The 18323-nt window shown below is 32.8% G+C and overlaps 1 protein-coding gene across 1 annotated transcript in view; it reads left to right on the plus strand.

Moving 5' to 3' along the window:
• Positions 1-18323, plus strand: part of TPK1 (thiamin pyrophosphokinase 1) — a 508741-nt gene that overhangs the window by 320035 nt on the left and 170383 nt on the right. The window contains exon 7 of the mRNA XM_051961747.1: positions 1633-1779. Coding sequence (XP_051817707.1) covers positions 1633-1779 — 147 coding nt within the window. The remainder of the gene's footprint in view (positions 1-1632; positions 1780-18323) is intronic.

Consider the following 18323-nt stretch of genomic DNA (forward strand, 5'->3'; position numbering starts at 1 on the left):
ATTTCTTAGATTCTTTTCCCCACATAAATTGCTGTTTTGCCATATCTCCTCTCACTCCATTTTGACTTATACCACTGTTGTTTTTTTTTTTTTAATCTAGTTATCCATATCCATATAAATTTCCATATTAGGGTCTCCTGGCTTTGTATCATCTTCATATTTGCTAAGTATGTCATCTATGTTTTCTTCCAAGTCATTGATGAATTAATAAATAAAAGGAACACTTACTAAGTGTTTACCATATATAGAAAACTTTGCTAAGTATAGGTACCACAAATTATGAAGTGAGACAGCTCTGTTGTTAAGAAGCTCATTTTCTCATGTCAAAACCAAAAGTTACAGGAGGATTTAGCTACAAGTGAGATGTTAAGGCCCCTTTAAGATTCAGAAGCAGAGCAAATGATAATGTACCTTATTTAATATCATTTCCATTATAAATCTAAATCTTTTTATAATGTTGAACCATATGACAGAGCCAAGAAATTTGGTGGAAAGAATTTTTTTTTCTGGGTGTTCAGTAGTGGTATCTGCCAATGAAGTGGGACTATAACTAGTTGCCTGGTGACATTTAAACAAGGGATGATTTCCTCTATAATGTCTGTGGAAACTCTGCTGGATACAGAACTAGTAGTCTGAGGGTCATGACTATTCTCAAGTGTCATGAACTCTGAGTTTTAGGTAGTATCCACCAGATAGTTGTTGCTCTCTCAAGAAGCTTTACTGTTCAGTTAAGTTGGCTTGAAGTTACTCGTTTTTTTTTTTTTTTTTTTTTTGTTTTGTTTTTGTTTTTTTTGTTTTTAATAAGGTATTCTTCCCTTTGTGATGGCTTTGAAGGAAAAAGACCAGTAGATTGAAAGGTCTTCCTTTGCCTAAGATGGATTGTTAGGGGTTTAACTGGGGTTAAAGGGAGTAAGTGAGATGGTGATAGTGGCTTTTGATTAAGATGTGTAACTAAACAGTGCCAAAGATAAAGCCTTGCAGAACTTGTGATCCCGTCAACGCTAATATTGATCTTTTACTCAACACTCTGGTTCTCTTTATTCAACTAATTCATATCTCTCCATTTTATAAGAACCTTGGTGAACTCTAGGTAACTTAGTTTAATCTGGCACAACTTGTTTTCATAAGATTTCATAAGATATTGTCTCATGATTCATCTGTTGACTTGAATTCATTGAGGATGAGTACGTGTCCTGTTACAGAAGCAAAATAAGAATTTAATAAGAAAAAATAAATAAGACTAAGAATAAATCCTTTGTTTTTCTTCTTGCTTCCAAGATCTAAGATTTCTCACTTAAAATATTTAATACTGTTTAAAATAAATAAAAATACTGTTAAAAAAAAATCTAATTTCAACAATGATGTATTCATTTCATCCTTACATAAATCATCCTGTGAATTAAGTATTAAAATACCTGCTCATTTGACAAATACAACATAAGAAAGATGAATAAATTTTTCCTAAGGTTGAAGGTAGATGATATTTTAATACCAAGTGCTTCTGTGATAACAATTATCTTCTATTTCTAATATAAAAAACAAATGAATAATTTTAATTTATTATATAATTTTTGGTAAATCTCTTAATATTTGTTTTGCAGATGCATTTTTTTTCTTTTTCACCTTGCTTAGGTTGACATGATTGTGACTTTGGGTGGACTCGCAGGGCGATTTGACCAGATCATGGCTTCTGTGGAGACCCTTTTTCATGCAACTACCATCACTCCAGTGCCTATTATCATCATACAAGCAGATTCCTTCATTTGCCTGCTTCAGCCTGTAAGTAGAATGAAAGATGACTCCAGGGCACAAATTGGATGATTAGCCAATGGGCTGAATTAGGGCAAGGAGCCTATCTAACATATCCATTGATTTCATGAGAAAGCAGAGGACAAAGCTTTCCTCTTGAAGCATTTAAAAGAATGTCCTCATATATCACACTGATCATTAAACATAAAGATGAGAAGTTTCTGCATTTTTTTTCTTTCATTTAATTGTGCCCAGTAAAATTTAAAAACTTTTAATTAAATTTATAAAGAATTACATTTAGTGACATTGTATTTTCAATAGTGCTTTGAAATAATTCTCCGAGATTTGGTCAAGTTTAGTGGTCAGATTTGATTTTGGAATTCAGTGCTCTATTGCTTGGAATGCCAATTATTATGGTTGATTAATAGGATTATGTATACTAGATGCTGTGTGTGTGTGTGTGTGTGTGTATGTATTTAGAACCTCCTCTAGCTTCTTGCATTTTGAATCAAGTTTTGTTTGTTCAAGTTTGTCATTATTGCTGATGAATTTTCAAAGCTTTCTCTTTGTGTGATATTTTGTCACTTTTATTCTCTTGAGATAATCTGTTTTATTTTGGTGTCTCCTCTGTTTATTTTGCTTCTCTAAGGTTGCTGAAGTCAGCATTAAGTTTCTAAATAATTCTCCAATATTTGGTGAAGTTTAGGGGTCAGATTTGTAATTTAGAATTTAGTGCTGTATTGCTTGGAATGTCAATTCCTAAGATTGACTAATAGGATTATGTATACTTGAAAAAGGGTTTCTAAACAAGTGATTTAATTGTAGGTAGGGACAATGTAGTCAATCTCATTACTTAATTTGACTGATTTTCAGTTAATTGGAAAATTATTTTAACTGGAGCATTGTACTCCTTAACAATGCTCATTAACCATTCAAACAACATTCATTGACTGCTAAGGGATAGGGATAGGCGTACAGAGTATGAAATAGTTCCCTTATTGCTGAAAGCTTACATTCTAATGGATTAATTGAAGTATGCCATTAATGACTGTCAGAAAATAAGACTTACCAAATTATTGTGCAAATATGTTTTGTTTTGTAGTATAAAAATAAATACAAAGTCATCCTTCAAAAAGAAAGCAACATGAATCAGGTAATTGTTTAAAAAAAAAACCCAACAACTAAACAAACAAACATGAGTAACCTGAATAGAGAAATGGATGTCTTGGATCAATTATGACCTTGTCACAAAATCAATGTTTTTGTAGGTAACTCAAATACATTCTTAATATGTTCCATATTTATTTAAAGGATGCTCTCTCTTTTTCAGAAGGCAGATAGTAATATTACTATATTGACTAATGATGGGCTAGTAAAATTTAATTTTAAGCAAGCAAATAATTTAAAAAGAAAATAAATTTTTATAAGTAAGACAAAAAACCCTGCATGTGTTTTACTATGAGATTTGAATTAATCACCCTTTGATTACAGGTTTTAAGTGGTTAAAGTAGTATTATATATATATATATATATATAGTATTATCAATGGCACCTATTATTTAGTGGAGCAGATAGATCATCATGGGACAGAAAGATGGAGAGAGAGAGAGAGAGAGAGAGATGTTTTCATTCTTATTTCTTAAAATCATAAGTATATTCTGAGCTTATATCCCAAAGAAATACTAAAGAAGGCAAAGGGACCTGTATGTGCCAAAATGTTTGTGGCAGTCCTGTTTGTAGTGACTAGAAACTGGAAAATGAATGGATGCTCATCAATTGGAGAATGGCTGGGTAAATTGTGGTATATGAATGTTATGGAATATTATTGTTCTGTAAGAAATGACCAGCAGGATGAATACAGAGAGGCTTGGAGAGACTTACATGAACTGATGCTAAGTGAAATGAGCAGAACCAGGAGATTATTATACACTTCGACGATACTGTTTGAGGATGTATTCTGATGGAAGTGGATTTCTTTGACAAAGAGACCTAACTGAGTTTCAATTGATAAATGATGGACAGAAGCAGCTACACCCAAAGAAAGAACACTGGGAAACGAATGTAAATTATTTGCATTTTTGTTTTTCTTCCCGGGTTATTTTTACCTTCTGAATCCAATTCTCCCTGTGCAGCAAGAGAACTGTTTGGTTCTGCAAATATATATTGTATCTAGGATATATTGTAACCTATTTAACATATATAGGACTGCTTGCCATCTAGGGGAGAGGGTGGAGAGGGGGAGGGCAAAAATCGGAACAGAAGCGAGTGCAAGGGATAATGTAAAAAAATTACCCTAGCATGGGTTCTATCAATAAAAAGTTATTATTTAAAAAAAAAAATCAACGATGAAGAAGTATCATAAGTATAATACGCCTGTTAATGAATACAAATTAGCAAGCAAAATCATAAGTATAATAAGCCTGTTAATGAATACAAATTAGCAAGCCACCAAGCAAAATAGATAGTAAATCTTCAGATACTTCAGTAAAGACCAAAAGTCTCTTTGATGCGATACCGGCTTTATCAGTCAGATTGCACTTAAGTCATACTTTTTCATCTGTTCTCTTCCTTCCCTCCCCTTCCCTCCCTCCCCCCCCCAAACAAACCATCATCAAACATCTACCTATATGTCAGATATTGTGCTATGCATTGAAGTTGGGGGGAATACAATGTGTAAATTATGTGTTTATAAACATATAGAGAAAAAAATTTGGAGGGTAGCTATTAGCAGCTATGGGACTAAGAAAGGAAGGAGGTGGTATTTGAACTGAGAAAAAAGAAATTAGTAATTTTAAGAGGAATAGACAAGGAGGGAAGTATAATCCAAATATGGAAGACAGCCTATGTATGCAAAGTCACAGATGTGAGAGATGATATATTGAATATAAGGAATGGCAAGAAGGCCAGTTGGGTTAGTTTACAGGTACTCAAAACCATTTCCATTGACACTATGTTTTAGTTGGCTTTAAAGTGCCACATTGGTGCTTTTGCCTTTACTGAGCAAAAACAACTATGGTATCAGACCTTTGTTTTAAGTGTATCACTTCAACATCAATGTGAAAAAGTAGTAAGAGCAAAGTGGCATTTAATAATGCAAGATTCCAAGTGAGAAGTAAGGAGAGTCAAAAATAGAAGGATAAAGTAATGATGCATCTTGTAAATGTATTCTTTGACTCTTTTTGTTTTATAAAAGCTTATTTTCTTCCCTTAACCAAATTATATAAGATAACATTGAATTTTTTGCATGTGGAACTATTTTTCCCCTTTTGGAAGGCATAATAATTTATCTGATTTAAGAATTTGGACAAATCTACTTATCATTACAACACCTTATATTTATTCCTTCCAAAAATTTCTTTATAATTTTTTTTATTGTTTTGGAGCCATTCATTTGTATCCTTTCATCTTTACATAATCAAAGTCATCAATTTTGTCTTCAATAATTTCTTCCTTCTCTATATATAAATGTTTTACCTTTTCATGAACAAGATAAATATACTTCTCTCTTTTTTTCCAATTTAAAAAAAGTGATTTTTGGATCATTGATCTACTCAACATTCTTTTTTCCATCTAAATGGATGTACGGATGGCTCACGAGTTCTCCTAAGAGCAGTAAATAAATTGGAGCTGGTTGCATCTAAAGGGAACAGGAGGTACCATTTCATGAGATAATTGGCTATTTTGTATTTTGGCACTCCTGTTAAACATTTTCAGCAAAACCAAGATGAAATAATTGAAGCTTATATATTAATATCTTTTATAAATAATAATAGAGGAGAAAAATTGATCTGAGCTCCCAAATTAAATTAACAAAGAGTGTGATAATTGGTATCTTCATTTTAGAATTGGATATATAGAAATGATGGCCAAAAAAATGTTGGAAAATGTGATTAATGGATAAGAGACAAAAGAGACCAAAGATTAGTAGAATGCATTCATATAAAACAAATAATTTCATCAGAATAAGAATTGAGAGTTATTGGTTATGGTGAATTCTAAAGAAAATCACCCCCCAAAATAAATTGTATTTTAACAGACAAAGGATCACTCATCATATAGTCAGACTCCTACTTTGTTAGTAAAAAGATTGATGTGGTGACAGAAGAAAGAATAAAAATGTGGCATTCTATTAAAACAACTCCAGACTTGATATTTATACATTCTATTGATGCCAATGATACAATCGACATTTATACCAGTAATAACAGTTTGGGTTGACATTTATCCAATATAAAATATCATTAATGAAGAACAAAAAAATCTGGAATTCATTTCAGGTAGCATTCTGTTCACGAGTAAAACTAAATGGACATCCATGTTCAGGACATGAAATTATTTCCAAAATCTTAGGAAGAGTGATGGTAAAATTTTTGAAAGTATTGCCTAATTAAAAAGCAAAAGCAATTGAGGGGAAAACAAATTTAAATAAAATTTGTTGGGAGACCATAATTAATATCGTCATCTGTGAGTGCTTAAGGATAAAACTGCAAAATAATAAATGAAAAATAGGAAATATCTGTTGATTTCTTTTTCAAATATGAAACTGCTTTTATCAATAAGCACAGTTAAATCACCACACTTTTGATTCTAACATTGCATAACACATTCCAAATGTGATGTATATTTAAAAAAATAGAAATAGTAATGAAAATTTTGTAATCAAAAGAACTTGATCTTAAACCCTGCTGTTTATGCAGGCATATTCTGGGCACCTGGGAAAAGCAGCTAACATGGACAAAGTATGCATAGTGATCTGTGCTGGAGATTTCACCATATTGCTGATATTGATGTAACCAATTATCAAGAAAATTGAAAGAAGAGAAACTATCAGAGATATGGAACAGGTTTTCATGTTTAATGAAGTCCTTTTGATAAATTTATTGCAAGAATTGGACAAGAGTTGAATAGTAACATTGACAGGTTTTTGTTCCCCACCCCCATGTATTTCATGTTTTCCCAAATACATTTAAAGATAGTTTTCAGCATTCACTTATTTTTTGTAAAACTTTGTGTTCTAAATGTTCTTTTTCCTTCCCTTCCCTTCTCTCCAAGACAACAAGCAATCTGATAATAGAATCCTTTTAAACATATTTCCATATGTGTCATGTTGTGCAAGAAAAATCAGACCAAAAGGGAAAAACAAACAAATAAAAAGGTGAAAATACTATGCTTCGATGCACATTCAATCTCCACAGTTATCTCTCTGGATGTGATTTACATTTTCCATTCCAAGTCTATTGGAATTTCCTTGAATTACCACATTGCTGAGAAGAGCACAAAACTCTCTAAAAATTACTCAGGTTTTAAGTTGTGATCTACAACTGTTTGTTAGATGTCCATATTAATTAAATTATAGAGCTTTAACTTTTGGAGTAGTTATTTATACATATTTTTTTTTGTTATACAGTTGTTTGTTAAACTATTTGATAAAATCATCTAATACTCAATTTATTTTTTGCCCATTAGCTTTTTAAAATTTTGCTAATTTCCTTCTTTGATTTAATTTGGACAGTTAATTATTTTGGTAATTTATATTTATTGATATTTTCAAAAGTAAACCGTTTGATCATAATTTTCATTGATCATTTTCAATTTTATAAATTCTAGTCATATTGCTTATTTTTTTTCTCTCTTTTTTTTTAAATAACTTTTTATTGACAGAACCCATGCCAGAGTAATTTTTTACATTATCCCTTGCACTCACTTCTGTTATGATTTTTCCCCTCCCTCCCTCCACCCCCTCCCCCAGATGGCAAGCAGTCCTTTCCATGTTAAATAGTTTACAGTATATTCTAGATACAATATATGTGTGCAGAACTGAACAGTTCTCTTGTTGCACAGGGAGATTTGGATTCAGAAGGGTTCTCTTGTTTTATATTTTTGTTGGCTTATTACTTTGTTTCTTTTTTTTTTATATAAAAATATTGACACAATTCCTTAAGTTTCTTTATTTCTTATTAATGTAGGCATTCTGTGCACTTAGTTTATCTCAGAGTAGTGTTTTGGTTATAGTTTTGATATGCAATATTGGTATTGTCATTATCTTTGAAGTAACCTATGTTATCATAATTTCTCCTTACAGTTAGGCATTGCGTAATAAGTATTTTTTCTAGCATCTATAGCACCTATGTAGTTTACTTATAATAGCATTATAATAATTTTGTGAATTTATGAATTATTAGCATAGGTAATAATATTTTTACTTTTCCAAATTTACCTATAACTTCTTAATGATCCAGTACATGAACCATTTTTGTGTAGGTTTCATGGTGCTTGGGGAAAAAATTACACATTCTCTCTCTCTCTCTTTTTTTTTCCCTCCATATGTTAGTTATATTACACCACATCACATATGTAATCAAATTTGTTTAGACTAAATCATGTGCATGTGATTTATGCATTCTAATTGCTCTTTGTAACCTTTTAAAAATTTACCATAATCTAATAGTGAGGACTATAAAAATAGGTGTAACATTATTGTTAGCATGAACATTAGAAAATGATATTTTCTTTTTTGGATATCTTTGAACATAATATTTCCACATTTATCTCTCTTGTTGTTTTATTGTTGATGTGTTGTTATAATTGATGCTACTTCCACATATTTAGGATAGTATGGAATTTTTTTTTCAATCTTTCCATATAAATTTTTGTAAATCTTTATTTAAATGTTTCCTTCAAATAACCTTCACAAATTAGCTTTGTGATTCTTAATTTTTATTCTTTCTTTTAGTTGATTTAACATTTAGTTTTACAATTTAATCAAACTGTCAACAAGAATTTGTTGCATACCCACTATGTGACCTGCAATGTGCTTGGCATTGGGAATACACAACTAAAAATATTGAAGTCCAAGCCCTTAAAGAACTTGTATTCTATAAGGAAAAATGATATTTAAGTACATCTAAAATATGTATATGCGTATATACTTATATATGTGTACACACACAAATTTTAGATGTATTTGTATACAAGTTTGTGTGTGTGTGTGTGTGTGTGTGTGTATTTTATCAATATTTTTCCAGAGTTTAAGTGCATTTATGGGTTTATTCCTCCTAAGAAAACATACATTCATGGGAGTACAAAGCAGAGCTCATGGTAGACCTAAGCTGCAGGGCTTAGAAAGATAAAAACTACAAGTCCTGGTAATTACATAGTGTCTGTCTGATTAGGCTCAGCCATTGTTGCCTTGGGCTTGGTTGTTCCTCAGAAGGCCCATTTTGGCTTTACCAGGTTTGTTCCCTAGGCTGGACTAGAATGCTCTGTTTGTCTCCTGTTTGGCTGATTCTGAGGTTTTGTTACTTAAGTACAGGAATAGCACACAAACTCAAACCAACCATGACTAAGTGAGGCAGGATCATAGGTGACTGAGCAATTTGCTTTTGAGGTACAACAACATTTATAACTTAGGAGAAACAAATGAGTAGATGGAGCCGGAAATAGGAAACAAGAGGAACCAGGAAGGAGTTTGGTAACTCAGGGGGCAGGGGGGGCAAATGAAGATCTAGTGAGTGACAAAATTGTGTGTTAAGGTGTTGAGACTGTCTTATAAACTGTCTGGGAAAACTGACTTCCCATCATAGGAACCTTTGCGTTAGAAATGAAAACTTCAGACCCAAATTCTTGGAGGAAGTGGAGGAAGACTTTATTATGTTTTTTTGCAAGAAGTGGGTGTCATACCACTTTGAGGGAGCATAAGCATAATTTACAGAAGCCAATACCATTACATATACTCCTAGATAGGTTTTCGTTCCCCTATCCCCTTGCCACACCATCATATATTCTGTTAAACAGGCTCTAATTTTATAAAAGATGTTGGGTTATATTCATGAAGTTTTATTAAACATGCTCAATTAAAAATTTTGTTTGTGTAGGGCATAAACCCAGGTCATTTCCCCTCATCCTGCACCTAGGGTTATTTCTGTTGACTTCAGGCATTTTTTAATTCTCTTCAGCCAGTGAATAAAATGAGCAGAACTAGGAATCAACAACAATACCATATGAGGTTGTATTCTGATAGAAATGGATATCTTTGATAAATCCTGAGAAGATTTAATTTAGTTCCAACTGATCAATGATGGACAGAATCAGCTACATCCAGAGAAGGAATACTGGGAAATGAATGTGGACTACTTGGATTTTTTGTTTTTCTTCCCAGGTTGTTTTTACCTTCTGAATCCAATTCTTCTTGTGCAACAAAAGAACTGTACGGATCTGCACATATATATTGTATCTAGGATATACTATAACATATTTAACATGTATAATACTGCCTGCCTTCTAGGGGAGGGGGTTGAGGGAGGGAAGGGAAAATTCAGAACAGAAGTGAGTGCAAGGGATAATGTAAAAAAAATTACTCACTCATATGTTCTGTCAATAAAAAATTATAATAAAAAAAATTCTCTTCAGTCAGGATATATTGACCCCAAAGCTTACATCCCATTTTTTTTAACCATGGCAACAAAGATGGAGAATGTGAGACCCTGAAACTTTTTGACATTGGAAACAAAATTTAACAATTTTACTTCTTATATTTTTCTCAAAGGTTAGAGACAATGGATGAATTATCAATAAGCTCCAGCTTCATATCATATACAAACAGAACAATTTAGGAGAACTGATTTGATTATGATTAATAAAGGAATAGGATGAGCTCATTTTTAGCAGTTCCTGAGAATAATCTAATATAGGATTCACATCAAGAGGACTTATATTACTGGTATTCTACAATTCAATAAATAAAGTGGAATAGTATTTAAAGGTAGAGAAGTAAAGTTCAGCCTGGTTGTGAAGGGCTTTAAATATCAAAATGGATATTTTCTACTTGATCCTAGAGTTAATTATCCAGGTAGTAGAATTTGTCAAGCAAAGGATTAACATCATCATACCTGTACTTTGGGAATATAACTTAGCTAACTGTATGAGGTTGGATCAGAAAAAGATGAGACATATCAGAGCCAACAAAATTTAGTGGGGTGCTAAATTTGTCTATTTTTATATTATTTGCTCATCCATTCAACAAATCATTTCTAAAAAATCATCTTCAGTGTCTAATCACTGTGCTAAATACTGAGAAAGCTAAAACTAGCTTAGGCATGTTCCCAATCATGTAGAATATATAGTCTAGTAGTGAAATAAAACTGAATTACTGACGACTACAATACCTGGTATCATTTATTAAGTACATTAGAAAGTTAGCACTACAGTGTGTTAGTTGATGTTTAAGAAAGAAAGGCATTATTAACCTGGGTGATCCAGAGGCTTCTTTGAGAAAGTAGTAATTTGAAAGGCATTAAAAGATTTAGATTAATTCAGCAAAATCCAACAATTCTTTGTTAAAATCTTATTTCTTTGTGACAAACACAGTGGACAGGAACTGACTGAATCAGACCTGGTTTTCAGGTCAATAAATTGCCTGTGGTTCACCAGACATTGTCCCTCTGGCTCCCGATTATTTTGTAAATTTCCCAAACTCCCCACCACTCTGGTTTCCCAAACCTTCTTTACTGATGTTGGCTTGGTTTATAGAAAACAAATTATCTGATCAAACTGTGAGATATCTAATCCCTCCCCCTGGCTATCAAGTCATTCATTTTCTCTGCCATGGTACTTTATATAAACCATCATTCCAGCCTCCCTAGTTGGGTATCAGAACTACAATTCTTCTTCTCATTTTGTTGATTGTATTGTTTTCATTAAAATTTCAGGTTGACAGCTGAAAGGAGCAAAAAGTATTTTTATTTTTTTATATATGTATATATTTTAGATTAAACTTAGCTGAAACAATGAATAAGTTTTTTTGCTTATGTATCATTGTGTTAGTTATATAAGCTTAAGTTAAAGGAGGGACCCTCCCTTTATCAAAAATTTTTCACTTAGGCATTAACCTCCCTCTTCTCACTTCTCTTCACCCTTCTGATTCTTTCTCTGAGTATACCCTTCTGTAAAATTCAGTAGTTTTAATCATCTAATTCTTTGAAGATTCTAACATTCAACTAATATTTTGTTTATCTCAATTTAAAAGTGTATTTTTTTTTTTTTTAAAGAATTTGGCTCTTTCAATTCTGAGGTACCATTATATACCTCTCAAATTAGCTAAAATGACAGGAAAAGATAATGATATATGTTGGAAGGGATATGGTAAAATTGGGACACTAATATTTTGTTGGTGGAGTTGTAAATTTATCCAACCATTGTGAAGAGTAATTTGGAATCATGCCCAAAGGGCTTTCAAAACTGTGCATACCTATTGGAATCCTAGTGTTAACTCAACTTGAAACAAGGTGATAAAGGGAGATGTTAGAATCCTAGTGTTAACTCAATGTAATTGATACAATGCTTGTGTTCACACCTTTATTCATTGGAGTTCACAAGTATGGGAGTTTCACAAAGTAAACAACCCCAACCTCATGGGTGCTCTCTTTCTCCTGGGTAATTGCTCATTCCCTTGAAGGACTTGTCTTTCATATGCTCTCTTACTCTATTTCATATTACCATTCCCAGGGTTTATAGTTTCCCTTCATTTTGTTTGTAACTATTCCCTGAAATAAATCTACCTTTTGTCAAAGAGAATGGCCAACAAGTTCTTCATATGACCGAACCGCAACTTTTGGTGCCTGTGATCATCTGGTGTCATCATTTGGTGCCAAACCCCACCTCATAAACCATATCAATTCGAATTTTTAAACACTCATCTCTCCAAATAGCATTCTTGGATTATCTGGAAATTTTATTCTGCTTTTATAATTTTGTATTCCCTATTCCATTTTCTCCAGAATGTCCTAATTTACCTGGTGTGGATCACACCTAGTGTGATCTTGATTGATGTGCCTTTGCTATATTATATTTGTGCTTTTAGAACTTAAAAGCATTTGTTCCCTCAAATTCCATGAGAGTTGAATTTAAGTTGTTTATCATAAATCATCTATCGTGGGTTTTTTTTTTATGTTAGGAAAGTTTTTCTTGAATAATTTCTTGGAATAACGGCTTTATTCTTTTATTTGTGTAAGTTTTCTAGTATATCAATAATTTTGCTTCACCTCTCCTCCATGTCATTATTTGCAGCTGAAAGATTTCAAAATGTCTTTCCAACTGTTTCCAATTGTTTCATGAGCTTATTTGTCTTCTTTTGCTGCATTGTCTGATTTTTATTCTCAGCTGTATTTTTATCTTTAGTAGTCTCCATTTTGGTTGTTTTTTCATTATTTCCTCCTGAATTCACCTTCTTCCTCTCCCTTTTTCCTTCCCTCCTTCTCTCTCTCTCTCTCTCTCTCTCTCTCTCTCTCTCTCTCTCTCTCTCTCTCTCTCCCTTTCTTCCTACCTACAGTTATGAAACAAAGAGATAACTAGATGGAGCAGTAGATGTTGATTGTTGTCCTTGGTTCTTAAAGAGGACTAAAATGATGTCACTATCTTATAGTTAAGTTAGCTTATCTGACTATGACTGATCAGATTAATACAAGTATGGTATGCTCTGCTATGTCAGACATAGTCTCTATGGACATTTGGGTTGGCCTTTCTAACTTAATACACTTCATGTTTTTTCTGAGCTAATTCAATTCTGTTTTCTTCACAGAACACTGTACCTTCTCTGATGAGTGCACTCCATCCTGGATGGTTCTGTGCTAGTGTCTCCCAGGCCATACAGTCAAATCCAAAGTTCTTTAGAGAGACCTTGAAAATGTCTTTGAATTTCTTTTTCTGACCACTTGTGAGCTTTTGCCCTAGGTGAGTTTGCCATAAAACAATCTTTTTTGGCAAACATTCATTTTGGCATTTGAACAATGCTCATTGACGTTGTGCACTCTATAGTAGAGTTTGAATGTTTAATAGTTTAAAAAAAAATTTGTATGTCTGGTATCTTATCCTGCCAAGTGATATTCAGAATCTTCCTAAGACAATTCAAATGGGAGTGCTTCAAAGTTTCCTGGCATGGTGCTGGTATCCTGTCCAAGTTTTATAGGCTTGCAACAATGAGATCAGCACAAGGGCTCAGTACATCTTTAGTGTAGTTTGGTAACGAGTCTACTATCTCTCCCATACTTTGGAGTCAAGAGAATCTGAGTTCACAAGCAGCCTCTATCTCTCTTCTCTCCAACACCCCCCAAAATGAAGTAATGTGGCAAGGAGGGAAAGCTATAGTATGTAGAGGAATTATGAATGTATTCATGTAGTAGATGGTGTTTGATCTGAGTTTTGAAGGAAGCTAAGGCTTCTGTGTAGTGAAAGAGAGAAAAGAGTAAATTCTTGCCATAGCATACAGTCATTGCAAAAGGCAGGTTGATGGAATAAGGCTTGTTCTCTTTCTTTCCCTCTTTCCCTTTCCCCCTCCCTCCTTCTTTCTTTCTGTCTCCCTCTCCCTCTCTCTAAACTGATAACTGGAAAATTATGGGAAATATGTATCTTTGTTATGTGAAGACTATTACAGCATTACTTCTAGTTACTTTTTTGAGCCTTTTTGTACATTATTCTCCTTTACACACTCAGGTCCAGATAAACTGGCTTTCTCACCTTTTTTCTTAAACATAATATCTCTTCTCTCTTTTCCTTTTGTGAAGACTGTCTAACATATCTAGAGTTTGGTCACTACTCTTTCATTTTATAGAATCCCTAAGTTTCCTTGCTCAGATCAAGTGCAGTTTATTATATGAAGCCTTTGATTATTCTCTTAACTATTAATGCCTTCGTTCCTCCCCTAATTGTTTCATATTTATTCAGTATATATATTATATATACTCTTATGTGTATGCATTCTCTTCCCAGATAGATTAACTCCTTAAAAGCAGAGATTATTTTTTTCTTTCCCCTTAGAACTTAACCCACTGTCTATTACATAATAGGCACATAAAAATATTTATTGACTGTTACAGATTTAATTTAATTCTTTCTCTGTGTGTGTATGTGTCTGTTTTGTTTTGTTTTGCCAATGCCCATTCTTATTTAATTTATTTGAATGGATCAGTTATTCATTTGATAAATGTCTTTTTGGTATATCTTGTACAATTTTGTTTTCTGTCAGCATTTCTTCTATTATTTTAAGTTTGGCTGTAGTTCAACCATGTGTGTATTTTTTAAATCGTGTTATAATTCATCAGTTTGCATATTTTATATCACTTTGTTTTCTCACGTAAATTTTAGCATTTTTTCACTTTATTGTTTCTTTTGAAGGTGATGTGAGGAGGCTAACTCACAAGCACCATCTTCTAGACATCGTTCTTTTTTAAATATCTTTTTATGTATGTGTATGTGTGATATGTATTTTATACATAATTCAATTTCAAGATGGTATGCTTGCCTCGGCTCTGGATAATAAGCAATGTTCTCATACTTTTCCAGTCACTAAAGGAGTGAAACAAGTTTGCTCTCCTTACTCCCATGTTGTTAGCATTATATTTTTGGCAATGTTGTCATCCACTTTTAATGAGGAAGAATATGGCATCAAGAATAGCTTACCACATTGATGGTAAATTTTTTAACTTGAAAATGCTACAAGTTAAGAGTAAAATGGAAGAAGAGTTGGCACGTGATTTTTTTTTTTTTTGCTTGCAAATGAGTGGTGTTCAAGGCAGCCTCCAAAGCTCAGATGTTTATCAGTTCTCTGCAGATTGGTCCTCTTTAAGAATGAAAGATAACAATCAACTAACATGTGTAATTTATAAAGCAATGAGAATGATATAAAAATCAAAAGTCTTTAGAATAATTGATTATACGATTTTTCTGGTGCAGCAAGATAACTGTATAACTATGTGAGTGTGTGTATGTGTGTGTGTATATATATACATGATTTAACATATATTTTAACACATTTGATATATATTGGACTACTTGCCATCTAGGGGAGGGGTTGAAGGGAAAATTTTGAGCAGAAAGTTTTGCAAGGGTCTATGTTGAAAAATTATTCCTGCATATGTTTTGTAAATAAAAAGCTTTAATAAAAATATTGATCATAAATTGAAAGATTACCATTATCTCTTGGTAGCTTAGAAAGGAAAGACTTGTTTTTATCTTTTTATTCACATGGATAATGACAGATAATATCTTTCCCAATTTTATACCCTCTACTGATGGGGAGGAATGGATTCTCAGAATGCTGAACATAAAGTTAAAGCTTGATTGTTCTTTCTAGTCTTTTCCCCCTCAGAGTCCTGATCAGACTATTGGCTCAGTGAACTCATGATTAGATTCTATTTCTGTCTCATCACTGATACTGAAAGACCTTTATAATCCTCATTCAAGTATCCTTTTTCTCTGAATACCCAGAGAATATATACTATATACCTTCTTTGGACTAGTTCCAGTAATGCTGGCCAGATTCAGAACTCATAATGCTAGGAATGCAGTGGTATTTACCATCATGTCTTTTGGATATGCCATTGTGTATAAGATTGTCATCCCCATGAGGAGCACTGGGCAGGGAGGGGCAAGGAGGAATTCTTGTCAGAAATTGGAGACAAGTGATGGGGCTGCCTTGCTTTCTCTATAATAGGAGATGTGTCTGTCCTCATTATATAATAACTACTGTATCTTCAGTGTGTGTGAATGCATTTTTTTTTAAATCTACTTCACAGAAATATCAAAAGAGCTAGAGGCTTAACTGAATCAGCACCTTGGACAGCTACTCACGATAGCAGTAGTGTTATTTTTAATTATTCTCTCTCCATATGCCCAATGGCAGTACTTTCCAACCTTTTAGCACTACTATTTTAAATTAGATACCTTTGACATTTTGCAACCAAAAGACTGAAGAGGTAATCATATACCTATCAGAAAACAAAATAAGAATCTAACAGAATGATTGGTTTCTAAAGATTCAAAAATTGTTTTTTTTTTAAATTTTCAAATTATGCATGACATCCATTTTGTTTTGTTCTTGCTTTCTTTTCTTTCCTCTATTCTACCAATCTTCTGCCAATCTTTTCATCTGTCTTCAAATCTTCAGTGATTTCCTTTCCCTATTCTCTTTATTTGAGAACCTTACCTTATTTTACTGGAGGGGAAAAAGAAATAAAACAACCTGAAGCTATTTGTAGAGAACCCTTTTTCTTCCCTCTTTATCTCATATCATTCAAATGCCTGTTGATATTACTTTCATCCCCATATCACATGAATAGATGAATTTTCTTCTTGCCAAGGCAAACCACTCTACATTCACAAGTGATATCATTCCATTCTATCTTTTCCAGCATCCTTTTTCATTTCCACTCTCTCACTTATCCTCACTCTCTCCCTGTCTACTGGCTCCTTATTGCTAACAAATATGACCAAAATCCCTTCTTATAATTCATCCATACCAGTTATTATTTCATATCTTGCTTTTTTTTGTTAGCTAAATTATTTGAGGAAGCTGTCTTCAAGAAATGTGTTCACTTTTCCCCCCATCTCTCATTCCTAACCATTTACAATCTGGTTTTTGACCTTAACAACCAACTAAAACTATTCTCTCTCCAACATTGCTAATGATCTCTTATTTGCCAAATCTAATGGCTTTTCCTCAATTTTTTTTCCTTTTGGCTCTTCTTTCTTAGTCTTCTTTGTGGGATCTTCATCCATATGATTCTTGTTAACTGTGAATATCCCTTAAGTTTCTGGACTTTTCCCTCTCCTTCTTTGTTTTTTCATTTAGTTTTTTTAGACTCCATTAATATAATTATCATCTCTCTGTAGATATTTCTCAAACCTACCTATCCTTTTGTAACCTCTCTTGCTGTGGAGTCATGTTCAACTCTTTTTTGGGATTTTTTTGGCAAAGATACTAGAGTGCTTTATCATTTTCTTCTCCATCTCATTTACAATGAGGAAACTGAGCAAGCATGGTCAAGTGATTTGTCTAGGGTCACACAGCTAGTAAATGACTAAGGTGAGATTTGAACTCAGTCTTCCTGATTCCTGGTGCTCTATCCACTGTATCACCTAGCTCTCTCATTAAAACTAAAGCTAGATAAATAATCTGATTTTCATCTTCAAGATAAAGATATATACTTCAAATTCCAGGCCAATGAATATGGTATATATTCCTTGTCAGATTCTATGATGGATTATTATTTATTTTTCAAAATATACGGAAAGATAGTTTTCTTTTTAAATAATAGCTTTTTATTATCGAAATGCATGCAAAGATAGTTTTTGTCCTGACTCCTGGTGCTCTATCCACTGTATCACCTAGCTCTCTCATTAAAACTAAAGCTAGATAAATAATCTGATTTTCATCTTCAAGATAAAAATATATACTTCAAATTCCAGGCCAATGAATATGGTATATATTCCTTGTCAGATTCTATGATGGATTATTATTTATTTTTCAAAATATACGGAAAGATAGTTTTCTTTTTAAATAATAGCTTTTTATTATCGAAATGCATGCAAAGATAGTTTTTGACATTGACCCTTGCAAATCTTGAGTTCCAAATTTTTCTCCCTCTCTCCCTTCCCCTGCTCCCTCCCTTGGGCAGCAAATAATGCAGTATATGTTAAACATATGTAATTTTTCTATACATATTTCCACATCTATCTTGCTGCACAATAAAAGTCAGATCAAAAAGGAAAAGAATGAGAAAGAAAAAAAAAAGCAAGCTAAT

Source organism: Antechinus flavipes, chromosome 5 (assembly GCF_016432865.1).
Source record: "Antechinus flavipes isolate AdamAnt ecotype Samford, QLD, Australia chromosome 5, AdamAnt_v2, whole genome shotgun sequence".
Lineage (NCBI taxonomy): Eukaryota > Metazoa > Chordata > Mammalia > Dasyuromorphia > Dasyuridae > Antechinus > Antechinus flavipes.